This window comes from Centruroides sculpturatus, unplaced genomic scaffold, assembly GCF_000671375.1.
Source record: "Centruroides sculpturatus isolate CEXI.00-Female unplaced genomic scaffold, Cexi_2.0 scaffold458, whole genome shotgun sequence".
NCBI classification, from domain to species: Eukaryota; Metazoa; Arthropoda; class Arachnida; order Scorpiones; family Buthidae; genus Centruroides; species Centruroides sculpturatus.
Genome location: NW_019384732.1, coordinates 464,922 through 478,848, shown reverse-complemented (window position 1 = coordinate 478,848; position 13,927 = coordinate 464,922). Strand labels below are relative to the sequence as shown.

At 30.5% G+C, this 13,927-nt stretch overlaps 1 protein-coding gene across 2 annotated transcripts in view; it reads right to left on the bottom strand.

Moving 5' to 3' along the window:
• LOC111628226 (death ligand signal enhancer-like) overlaps positions 1-10,487 on the bottom strand; it is a 54,311-nt gene extending 43,824 nt beyond the window's left edge. The window contains exon 1 of one of the 2 annotated variants that reach the window (XM_023371969.1): positions 10,206-10,487. In XM_023371969.1, coding sequence (XP_023227737.1) covers positions 10,206-10,298 — 93 coding nt within the window. In that variant the 5' untranslated portion in view covers positions 10,299-10,487. Of the gene's footprint in view, positions 1-8,070; positions 8,395-10,205 lie in introns of those variants that run through there. The other variant, XM_023371968.1, reaches the window with a different exon arrangement.
• Between the last annotated feature and the right edge of the window lie 3,440 nt (positions 10,488-13,927).

The following is a 13,927-nucleotide window of genomic DNA, read 5'->3' as shown; positions in this document are numbered from 1 at the left end:
TGTTTTTACAGGTTTTCTCTTTTGGACTGTTTTATCATCAATTAAAATATTCTCTTACATTTTCTATTCTTACAAAGTTGTATATACTTGAAAGAAAGTCTCTCTTTTCGTATTTATAAATACATAGTTTTATATCTTAAAACAAGGCAGTTTCATTGATTGCTATCAAAAGCAAAAATTTGTAATTTAAGTGTATTATACTGTGCCACATTTTCTTTAAAAGAATATAAATACTGTCTATATTTTAATAATTAATTCTATTTCTAAAGTGTATTTTTTATATTATAGTTTCAAATGTAAATCAACACTGTTTCTGTGATACATAAACTTTAGAAAATTTGTTTAACGTGTTAAAAAAACATACTGTAGAGAGGATTCAAGTCATCATCATGAGCATGTGCAATTTGCCTGGTGTCATCTTGTGGTTTATTTATGTTTTATTTGTTTTTAAGCATGCATTAGCTGGAACACTTGTGTTATTTGCTACAAATATTACTATATTGTTGTATAATTGGTTGTAATGCTAGTTCACTCAAGAACAAAGAAATATCATTTTTAAAATTCCTGGCATTATTTGTCATCAAAGATCCCAAACAGGGGGTGGATCTAGGTTTTTTCGGGTCTAGAGCTTATTGAAGTCCAATGGAGCCCCATTTTTTTGTTAGATTAAGAATCTTTAAATTCAGGTTTAAAATTCATTTTTAACATCAAAATCAGAGTTGAAATATATTTATTTATGAAATGGTGTTGAATGATGATAAGTGCTCATTGTTAATGAAAAAGTATTAAAAATTTATGATGATAATTCAATTTTTGAGGGCCCTCGACACTTGGGGCCCAGGGCTTAGGCCCTATTAGTCCCTATGTAGATCTGCCCTTGCTTTCATGGCAAAGGCAATCTGCATGGCTCTCAAGGATTAACCTGAAAAATTTCAATACAGATAAAGTGAATTTACACGAGCCTGTCAGAAACATTTCATTTCAGGTAAGCAATAAATCAGATTGCAAATTATCAATTAGATAAACTTTTGTATGAGTATCAAAATATGTACAAGCTGGTTGCATAAATCCTTTTGTTAATACCAACAAAATAAAATAATTTTAATCACCACAGATTTTAGTTTGAATAGAAAATAATTGTGTTCTAACTTTTATTTTTCACCTTTCAATTTGTTTTCTTGGTGGCTACAGTCAAGTTAATATTAAAGTGTTAAGCTAAGATAATCGTTTAGCAGATGAAGAATTAGAAATGCATTTTGAAGCAATTATCCTTCCAGTCTAATTTACATAAATAAAAGTATGCATATTTTTAATGATATAAACTGATAATTTTCATTGATCACTTAAAAATAGCTAAGTTAGGTTATTATGGTGAGCAACATTAACATTTCTTTAAGATGCTACTTTTTACAGTGATTTTTTTACATTAGTAACTGTTAATGTTGACTTTGTTTCTCTCAACCAAGGAAGCACACTTTCAGTTATAAGTTAACAACTTTTACTTCTTGAATATTAAACAAAGAAAAAATACAGGAACTTTAGACACGTTTTCCACACTTTACCTTACCACACTTCAACCCTGGCGCCAACTACCACTGCGCCCCCTCGTGTTCTCTACGGTTTTCCACTTAGTTCTCCCAACACTCTCCCTTAAGTTAAAAACCAAAAAAGAGAACACGAGTCTCTGAGCAGCCTTTCTAACCCACTCCCAACCTGCTCTTGGTCCGTTCAAAGCTTTCTTTATGCAGAGCCTTGGTCAGGATGTCTGCCAGCTGAATATTGCTTTGACAATATCTAATTTCAAATTCTCCTTCTTGAAATTTTTCCCTAACAAAGTAGTATCTAGTGTCCAGATGCTTTGTCCTTTTTGAGAATTCTGGATTTTTAGCTAGGCATATGGCGCTTTGGTTATCCACATGTAATATAGGTTTTATTGCACTCTTGAGTCCCAGGTCGACAATTAGACGCTTGAACCAGAGTAGTTCTTTCGTTGATTCACTTGCAGCTATCAGTTCTGCTTCGGTTGAGGACAGTGAAACTGTAGCTTGCTTTCGACTGCCCCAACCCACTGTATTTCCCAGTACTTTAACTACATATCCAGTAGTGGATTTCCGATCATCCAGATCTCCAGCATGATCAGAATCACTAAATACTTCAAGTAATTCACCTCCGTTGTTCATCAACACCAATCCATGGTTCACAGTTCCTTTTAGATAGCGAAAAATACGTTTAATAGCCGTCCAATGTACTAGACGAGGATGCTCACAAAATTGACTTAATTTATTCACTGAGAAGGATAGATCAGGCCTGGTTCGTGTTGCGAGATAAAGTAGTGCACCAATTGCTTCTCTGTAGGGTACATGCACTTGTTCTCCTTCCTTTTTGTATATTTCTTTTCCTTCCATGGGTGTACTTATTGACTTGCAGTCACTCATATTGAATTCGTGTAGGATCCTTTCAATATAGTTAGTTTGTTTCAATATAATTTTGTCAGTTTTGAAGTATATTTCAATTCCTAGAAAATGCTTAAGTGTTCCTTCTACTATTTCAAATTCTGACTTCAATTCCTCTAGAAGATTCTGTACTTCCTGTGCATCTTTACCTGCAATTAATCCATCATCCACATACAGTACTAATACAGTCAGACTTTTTTCTGTTCTTTTTATATATAAACAGGGGTCTGTTTGACTTAACCTATATCCTTTTCTAATTAGAAAGGTCTGTATTCGTTCATTCCAACATCTAGGTGCTTGTTTTAAATCATATAAACTCTTGTTTAGTTTGCAAACTCTCCCAGTTCCATCATCAAAGCCTTCTGGTTGATTCATATAAATCTCTTCCTTCAGATCTCCATGCAAGAAGGCTGTTTTCACATCAAACTGCTTTAACAGGAGTCCCTGATTTATTGCTATTGAGAGTACAGTTCTAATTGTTTCAAACCTTGCCACTGGTGAGGATGTTTCCATATAGTCTACGCCTTGCTTCTGTGTATATCCCTTGGCCACTAATCGAGCTTTATATCTGTCAGTTGAACCATCTGGTTTTCTTTTTATTTTAAAAATCCATTTGCTATCAATAGTTTTCCTGCCCTTTGGTAAGATCACCAATTCCCAGGTCTTGTTCTTTATTAGAGCACAGAATTCTTCTTCCATTGCAACTAACCAATGTTGTCTTTCATTTGATTGTAGTGCTTCAGACACAGTGAGCGGTTCTGCAATTTCAGCTATGTTTGCACTTGGCAGTTCCTGTAATTGAAACGGTTTTACACTCTTTAAAGTTTCTCTATTTCTTAATTTTGCTTTATAGTCTTCCTTGCCATTTGTTGCCTTTTCTATTTCTGGTTGCATATGCACTTGTATTTCAGTTTCTTCACTAGTATAACAAGGATGATTATCTGTTTCACTTTTATCCACATCTAATTTAAGCTGTGTTGTTGCTATTAGTTCCTTGTCAAAGACAACATCTCTGAAGATTCCAACCTTTCCTCCAACCAAAACTCTGTATTCCAACCTTTATATTTTGATCATATCCCACAAAGATTCCTTCCTTGCTCTTTGGGTCTAATTTTTGTCTTCTAGCTTCAGGAACATGTATGAAACATCTTGAGCCAAATACACGCAAATGATCAATGTGGATTCTCTTTCCAGTTAATACTTCAATTGGGGTTCTGTCTATGACATTACTTTTTCCTGTCATACAGCAGTTCATGTCAAATTTATGACATGAACTGCTGTATGTATTGCTTCAGCCCACAAGTTTTTGTCAAGTCCTCTTGCATACAGCATGGATCTAGCTAGCTCAACCACTGTTCTATTATCTCTTTCTATTTTTCCATTTTGTTCAGGAGAATACCCTACTGTGGTCTGATGACAGATGCCCTTACCCTCCAAGTAACTCGACAATCTCTGATTCACAAACTCACATCTTCTATCAGTACGAATAGCTTTCACTGTTTTTCCTGTTTGATTCTCTATGTATGCTATGAAGTTCTTTACTTGATCAGGTGCTTCTTCTTTTGCCTTTAGTGTTTTTACAGTTCGAAAATTTGAGAAATCATCTCTAAAGAGGATGTAGTATTTGGAGCCATTTATGGAACCAATTTCCATTGGTCCTCCAATATCTACATGAATTAATTCTCCTATTTCTTGAGTGACAGTTTTGCTTTTGCTGAATGGCAACCTATGAGCTTTTCCCATCATGCAGCCTTTACAGATATTATCTTCACATTTATTAGTCACCTNAGAGGATGTAGTATTTGGAGCCATTTATGGAACCAATTTCCATTGGTCCTCCAATATCTACATGGATTAATTCTCCTATTTCTTGAGTGACAGTTTTGCTTTTGCTGAATGGCAACCTATGAGCTTTTCCCATCATGCAGCCTTTACAGATATTATCTTCACATTTATTAGTCACCTCAATTCCCATTCACTTTAACACATCTTTTACATGTCTTTTGTTCTTATGTGCCAGTCTTTCATGCCACAGTTGCAAAGGGTCAATAGCATCCACTACATGTACTTCTCCCTCTTGGATTACTACTACTGTCATGAGCATGTGATACAGTCTTCCAACTTTTAGGCCTTTAGCCACAATTTGTCTGTTTCTTCTTAGAAGACATTTTTCATGATCAGACTCATAAGTGAGTCCTTTCTCAACTAATGTTGTGATACAGAGTAAATTTATTCCACATTTGGATACGTGAAGAACTATTGTCAGCTCTACACTTTTATATGCACATATGCCAAGAAAAAATTTCACAGCTATGGAACCTTCTCCAATAGCCAGCATCTCAGAATCATTTCCCACTTTTATCACTACAGGAGAAGTGTATTGTTTGTATTCTTTGAACCACTCTTTCCTGCTTGTCATGTGATCAGTAGCTGCACTATCAGCAATCCATATGTCTAGTTTGGATTGCATCTGATTTCTTCCAGTGACCCATGCTTCACTTTCTTCTTAGTTCATTACACTAACATTAACTCCTTTTTCCTTTTTGCACTTTTTGGCAATGTGTCCTTTTATTCCACAGGTTCTACAGATAGTAAAACATTGATTTTGTTTGTGTCCTGGCTTATCGCATCCAAAACAAACTATACCAGTTGTTCTTCCTCTGTTCCCTCGAGTTTTTCCAATTCCCCTTTTTACTGTATCTACTATTACACTGTAGAGCCTCAGCCTGTTTGTTGTCTTTCTCAATCTCTCCTTGTTTAAGTTTGGACTCTTCCAGTTTTAATCTTGCCATCAGAGTCTCATGATTTCTCCTGTTCTCATCTATAGATTCTCATGCTGTCACAAAATGTTTATATTCTGGGGGAAGACTGTGATTATTTTGCATACCACTGAATCATCGTCTTCAGTTTTGTCAAAGATTCTCAGTTTTTCTCTTATTCCTTCTAATCTAGAAAACATAGATGTTATAGATTCTCCATCTTCATATTTAAACAAGTGATATTCCTTTAGTGCAATTTCCTTTGACAAATATGACTTTTTCTCATACATGATAAGCAGTTTGTTCCACATCTCATTTGATGTCTTACAATTTCTTATTGCTGCAAGTGCCTCTCCTGTTACTGTACTGCCTATTACCAATTTGGAAGTTTTTTCTGCTCTGGACCATATCAACAACTCTTTCTCATATTTTTCTTTTTCTGTTGTACTAACATTGTTATCAGAGTGTTCTGGCTTTTTATGCATTCCAGTTACAACTTCCCAGCAGTCCTTGCTGTCTAGTAATATTTTAACTTGAAACTTCCAGTTTTCCCAGTTATCTTTCATCAATTTTTCTATACCTATATTCATCGTTTCCATCTCCGAATATCTTGCAATTAATTTTAAATAAACTATAGAAACAAGGAAGTTGACTTACACGTGGTAATGGCGGATTTTCGTTGAGTCTCGTCCTGCACAACAAAATGGCGACTCGGTTGTTCTTGACGAATCTGACGACTTCTATGTCGAATCTTTAGTCACAAACACAAACCAGTCCCAACCACTCTCTGCTACCATGTTAATGTTGACTTTGTTTCTCTCAACCAAGGAAGCACACCTTCAGTTATAAGTTAACAACTTTTACTTCTTGAATATTAAACAAAGAAAAAATACAGGAACTTTAGACACGTTTTCCACACTTCACCTTACCACACTTCAACCCTGGCGCCAACTACCACTGCGCCCCCTCGTGTTCTCTACGGTTTTTCACTTAGTTCTCCCAACAGTAACAAATGGTCATTACATAATACCCTTCAAGTTGTTCCTGACAGATTCTTATTTATTATTTCTATATAACATACCATAATGATAAGTTATTTTTAATATTAATAATAATAATTAAATATTAAATTGTCATAATATATTATTGAAAAAGTTTTTTACCCTAAAGGAAAACCTTCCTCATTGTATGATAAGCCATTATCAGACTGGGTGCCAAAGTAGTTATGAGAGTAGCCACAACCCAACTGCATATCAGGAGCATTATGAAAGAGCATGTAATCAGAAGAAATCCAGCCACTTGTAAGATAGTTATGGGCCTTTAAAGATTTGTAAGCTTTCATTTGTGAAAGAGTGTAGTAATTTGTTGTCAAAACCAAATAGTTTATGATGTCGCCAAATTCTACTTTAGGCCACAACTGTTGATATACAACAAAGATACTGTCTTTGTGTGAATTGACACCCTGACATAATGAAACCTTCTCTTGATATAAAACAGCATCTTGTCCTGACAGACTGAATAGCCCACCAAAAAGCATCTTTTAAACTTTATCCTTTTAACTTAACTTTTATATCATGTTAAAATCTTTTTAACATGATATAAAAATAATACAATTCTATTAAGTTTAAATAGAAAAAAAGCACTACCAACCTGCCAAATAACAAACCATGTGCAAGCTAAGCAAGTAGAAGCTAGACCACAAACATGGCAAAGGGGGAGCAAATTGCATTTTATTACATTACATGTAACCTTGAAACCTCTCTATACATTTTCCCCCCTCATATACATTAAGTTTGTTTCTTACTGTTGTACAGTACATAGTTGTTTTCTATAGTTAGAAAATGAGCATGCAACTATAAAACTACTTTTAATCCATTTTTTTCATGTTTTTTAATCTTTGTTTTTGATAATTGTTGTTCTCAAATGAATCAAGACTATTATTTCATACTTCTACTATCAAAAAAGCAAGTTTAAAAACTACATAAAATATTTAACGTTAGAATAAATAATTTTCTACAATGTTATAAAATAACATTTTGCTTTCTTTTTTAAAATTACATTCTAATCTTAATGAAAACTATAATACTAATTAAAGACTAATAAACTTTAATAAATATTTATAAATGCTTATTTTTAAGAAAAATGACATTTCTGAATATAGCAGTACTGATAATTTTTTAAAGAAAATCATTTCTATAGTGTAATTGAATTATAGAAATATACAGCTTAAGTAAAATATTTCAAATGAAATGAGATTATGTAGCCATTTTTACTAAGATTATCAAGTATTTTCCAAATTCTTTTATTCTATCTAATAATAAAAAAATTCACAGTAATAAAAGAATCATATTAAACAAAATTTTTTCATTTATTAACATTAAAATCTTCTCTAAATATTAACTTTTTTAAAATTACAGAAAAAAAATTTTGAATAAAGGAAGTAACTACTGTCTTTCTATGGGAAACTGTATTTTACATATCATATATAATATATATATTCATAATGCTCGTGATAGAAATATATATATTTCTGGATTACAAAAAGTTCTTTAAAAATCATTATGTTTAATATTAGAATTACAAAATATATAATCAAAATAAACTTTTGCTTTTTTAAAATCAGAAACTTTTGTGTTTTTTATATTTAGTAAAACATCTCTCAGAAAATGGTGTGTTGTCAAATATGTAAATATTTTCAAAAAATTACACTTAATAAAAAAAATCTGATTAAGAAAAAGTTTATTTTAATTGTGTATTTAGTAATTAAATATAGCTTTGGAATATTTGTCATTATTACAATTAATTCATTTAGAAAATAAATTTATTGAATTTAGCTTAACTCATATTTAAAATATTACCTCTTCTGTATCTAATACTTTCTTATCTTCAGATGAAGTTAAAAGTTTTGATTCGGTTGATTCTGGTAGAACGCATTTTTTAAATATAGGCATAGAGAAAACAAAGTCTGACCATAAACTGGAAAATCTTGTACATAAGCCATGTTGAAAACAATTTTTAAGAACCTTATTGTCTTCATGATAATGAAGTGGACAAAATTTTAGTTTAAGATTTAATGCCAAAGCAAATGAAGTTCCCTATAAAAATATGTGTATTAGAATTTGATATTTTAATTATAAAAAAATTAAACATTTATTCAACAAACAAAAAGATTATTATAAAAGAAATCTCATAAAAGAAAATCCTAAATTATATCTTTAAATCCATACATATGTGGGTCATTCAAAAAGCACATGACCTAACACAGAAAACAGTTTTTGGTTAAAGTAATTTTATTTTTTGATAAAATCTCCTGTTTATCCAACACACTTATTCCAACAATAATCCAAAGATGCAATTCCCTCTTTATATATTAATAAATCCAACTCCTTGAAATAGTCATTTACTGCAGTGATTTCCTAAAATCAGAATCTGATGAAAAATCTTCCTTTGAACTATTTTTTCAGGGTGGAGAAAACTGTGAGCCAAATCTGGCAAGTAGAGAAAAAACCCTAATTCAAATACCACTCAAATTCATGAATTTTGGCTATGGTGATTACAAAAGTGTGTGTCAATACACTGTCCTGATGGAAAAGCACTATTTTAGTTAAATAAAATAATTTTCTTTGATTTTGTCATTCCGCTATTGTAAGAAATTGGCATAATATTTGCCATTTATTATTTTCTCTTTCTCCAAGTGGTTGATGCAAATAATTCCATGGGAATCCCAAAAAACACAGTTGCCATAATCCTTCTAGCTAACAAAACCATTTTTGTCTTCTTTGGGATGAAGAACCTTTATATGTCCATTGTTTGGACTGTTCTTTGGTTTCTGGAGTATAATGGAAGGTCCAGATTTCATCTATGGTTATAAATTAGTACATCAGTCCTTTGGATTACAATGAAAACATTCCAGAAGGCTGCAAGAAACAATCGCACAATTCAGTTTTTGTTCTCGTATGGACATCTGTCTTGTGGCATTTATATTTCACAGCTTTACTTAAATATATCTAACTCTAAATTTACACAATAGATTAGCTTCATGTAAATTAAGATTAACATTTTTTATGGGAAATGATAAAACAGGTTCCTTTTTTTTATTAATCAATAAACCAAATTCATTTCCAATTCTTTTGTGAAAATTTATGAACATTGTCATTTGAGATGTCTATTATGTCTGCTATCTCATGCACTTTTATTTAGCAATCATCCAATGATGAACTTTTTCTATCATATTCATAGTAGCCATTTTTTGATGTCCATCTTCATGGTTCATCAGTTGTGTTCACATGATCATGTTTAAATTATCAATTAGTTTTTAAAACATTAAAAACAAAGGAGCAGACTACAAAAGTGTTGAATCCAACTCTGCTTTGATTTCAGTTAGTACTAAATTAAATCTTTCATTTGAAAGTACTTTACCACTGCTTGCAACTCTGTTTTCTCCATTGTTGACAAAATCACTTTAGATGTCTGCTTTAACAAACTGTCAATCAATAGCTAATTAACAGAACAGCACTATACTGTTATATTTGGCATTAGAATAAATGACAGTAACAAAATGGTAAAAATTTTGTTACATTAATAGCATACTTTGGTTAGGCCAGACTTATAAAATTATATGAATTTTGTTGAATTTGAATTGTCTTTATGAGCCAAAATGACATTTATTTATAGTATTAATATTTTTTAATTTAAGCACTTAAGCTTAACCAAACATAATAATGTTGTTAAATTTCACAATTACACTTAAATATATCTAATGCTCAATTTACATAACAGATTATCATGTAAATTGAGATTAACATTTATATGGGAAATGGTGAAACAGGTTGTATTTNTTACACTTAATAAAAAAAATCTGATTAAGAAAAAGTTTATTTTAATTGTGTATTTAGTAATTAAATATAGCTTTGGAATATTTGTCATTATTACAATTAATTCATTTAGAAAATAAATTTATTGAATTTAGCTTAACTCATATTTAAAATATTACCTCTTCTGTATCTAATACTTTCTTATCTTCAGATGAAGTTAAAAGTTTTGATTCGGTTGATTCTGGTAGAACGCATTTTTTAAATATAGGCATAGAGAAAACAAAGTCTGACCATAAACTGGAAAATCTTGTACATAAGCCATGTTGAAAACAATTTTTAAGAACCTTATTGTCTTCATGATAATGAAGTGGACAAAATTTTAGTTTAAGATTTAATGCCAAAGCAAATGAAGTTCCCTATAAAAATATGTGTATTAGAATTTGATATTTTAATTATAAAAAAATTAAACATTTATTCAACAAACAAAAAGATTATNTAAATATAGGCATAGAGAAAACAAAGTCTGACCATAAACTGGAAAATCTTGTACATAAGCCATGTTGAAAACAATTTTTAAGAACCTTATTGTCTTCATGATAATGAAGTGGACAAAATTTTAGTTTAAGATTTAATGCCAAAGCAAATGAAGTTCCCTATAAAAATATGTGTATTAGAATTTGATATTTTAATTATAAAAAAATTAAACATTTATTCAACAAACAAAAAGATTATTATAAAAGAAATCTCATAAAAGAAAATCCTAAATGATATCTTTAAATCCATACATATGTGGGTCATTCAAAAAGCACATGACCTAACACAGAAAACAGTTTTTGGTTAAAGTAATTTTATTTTTTGATAAAATCTCCTGTTTATCCAACACACTTATTCCAACAATAATCCAAAGATGCAATTCCCTCTTTATATATTAATAAATCCAACTCCTTGAAATAGTCATTTACTGCAGTGATTTCCTAAAATCAGAATCTGATGAAAAATCTTCCTTTGAACTATTTTTTCAGGGTGGAGAAAACTGTGAGCCAAATCTGGCAAGTAGAGAAAAAACCCTAATTCAAATACCACTCAAATTCATGAATTTTGGCTATGGTGATTACAAAAGTGTGTGTCAATACACTGTCCTGGTGGAAAAGCACTATTTTAGTTAAATAAAATAATTTTCTTTGATTTTGTCATTCCGCTATTGTAAGAAATTGGCATAATATTTGCCATTTATTATTTTCTCTTTCTCCAAGTGGTTGATGCAAATAATTCCATGGGAATCCCAAAAAACACAGTTGCCATAATCCTTCTAGCTAACAAAACCATTTTTGTCTTCTTTGGGATGAAGAACCTTTATATGTCCATTGTTTGGACTGTTCTTTGGTTTCTGGAGTATAATGGAAGGTCCAGATTTCATCTATGGTTATAAATTAGTACATCAGTCCTTTGGATTACAATGAAAACATTCCAGAAGGCTGCAAGAAACAATCGCACAATTCAGTTTTTGTTCTCGTATGGACATCTGTCTTGTGGCATTTATATTTCACAGCTTTACTTAAATATATCTAACTCTAAATTTACACAATAGATTAGCTTCATGTAAATTAAGATTAACATTTTTTATGGGAAATGATAAAACAGGTTCCTTTTTTTTATTAATCAATAAACCAAATTCATTTCCAATTCTTTTGTGAAAATTTATGAACATTGTCATTTGAGATGTCTATTATGTCTGCTATCTCATGCACTTTTATTTAGCAATCATCCAATGATGAACTTTTTCTATCATATTCATAGTAGCCATTTTTTGATGTCCATCTTCATGGTTCATCAGTTGTGTTCACATGATCATGTTTAAATTATCAATTAGTTTTTAAAACATTGAAAACAAAGGAGCAGACTACAAAAGTGTTGAATCCAACTCTGCTTTGATTTCAGTTAGTACTAAATTAAATCTTTCATTTGAAAGTACTTTACCACTGCTTGCAACTCTGTTTTCTCCATTGTTGACAAAATCACTTTAGATGTCTGCTTTAACAAACTGTCAACCAATAGCTAATTAACAGAACAGCACTATACTGTTATATTTGGCATTAGAATAAATGACAGTAACAAAATGGTAATAAAAATTTTGTTACATTAATAGCATACTTTGGTTAGGCCAGACTTATAAAATTATATGAATTTTGTTGAATTTGAATTGTCTTTATGAGCCAAAATGACATTTATTTATAGTATTAATATTTTTTAATTTAAGCACTTAAGCTTAACCAAACATAATAATGTTGTTAAATTTCACAATTACACTTAAATATATCTAATGCTCAATTTACATAACAGATTATCATGTAAATTGAGATTAACATTTATATGGGAAATGGTGAAACAGGTTGTATTTTCTTCTTTATCAATCAATAAACCAAACTGAATGAGTTTATTTTTTGCATAATATTTTTGTATGAATGAAAATGAAATTCTATTCTATGTCTTCTTTGCCTCTTCAGTGTTGTAAAATTTTACATATTAATAAAGAAACAACCATAGGTGGAGATTCAATTTTAAGTACAACTACATATCAAGATATCAGAAATATTAATTATGATAAAATTTTTAAAGCTTGAGTTTATTTTATGACTGTTATTAAATTATGTATTGTATAAATCTGGTTTAAAATAAAAACAAATGTGACTATCAAGTTAAGTTTTTTAGATATTTTCTCTATTTGAGTTAATAATTTTATCAATGAATGATTGCTAAGTTCTCTGGCAAATAATTCAGTATTCAGAAATTTTTACTAACTGGATAGAAAGTAATAGTGATGCTGTGTAAGTTGGTAGTTGGCACAAGAGTTGCAGTGTTGGCTGGAAAGAACTTTAGCTCCACATTTGATATTTTCTCCTTACAATAACAGAAAGCATTATCTAGAAAAATCAGAATCTTTCAGTTTTTCTGTCACATTTTTTTATTCAGTCTGGCTAACCATAATTGAAGGAATTCACATTTTATCCATATTTTTTATTCACATGCCATGATATTCCCAGAAGTACAACCAACATCTATCTTCTTTAAACACTTTGGACGAAATGTAATGTGAATGATTATTGGTGGTTTTTTACTCCATAAAGATTGGCATATAATTCATCTGTCAGCCTATATTTATTTAATTTTCTACATGTTTATCTTTTACAGTTAATATTTTACTTGGAATAGCTCTACTAAAGTTCAGTTTCAGCAATATTGTATATGTTCCTGTTGTCATAATCAGAAGTGATGATCTTTAATAATTGTTTCTACTCTGATCTTGTCTTCCTTCACTTTCTGAATTTTCAATAACAATGCAATAAAAAACAAACCTCTAAAGACACTCTCTTTGCCAAAGTCGATTGCTGAAAATATCCCCACACGTGATAGGAAATATTTAAACTTTAAAATATTGAGATCTGCAATAAAATTTAAATACATAAAAATTAAACGATTAAAAAGAATATTAAAAACATGTAACAAAAGCAGCAAGCAAAAAGTAGTAGTAGAGCAGAATAAAAACTTGACTCAGTATCAAGATAATAAATATAGGAAATTAGTCAAAAAGTTTCAATATCCAAATAAAGAAGAAACAGAAGAATGGAAAAAATCGTTAGTGCTAAATAAAACAAGTACCGTTATTCCTGATAATGTCCTGGGGACAATACAAAATGGACTAGATTTTAATGGACCTAACCAATGGAATGCTTTGGACATAATACCAGACATAGATCGTATATGTAATAAGTTAAATGATACAGAATCAAAAATCATCAAAATAAATCTAGCAAATAAGATTGAGAAATATATAACTAAAAGAAATGGAAAAACCACTATAGAAGATAAAAATTATTATAAATATAAAAATAATATTGAAGAA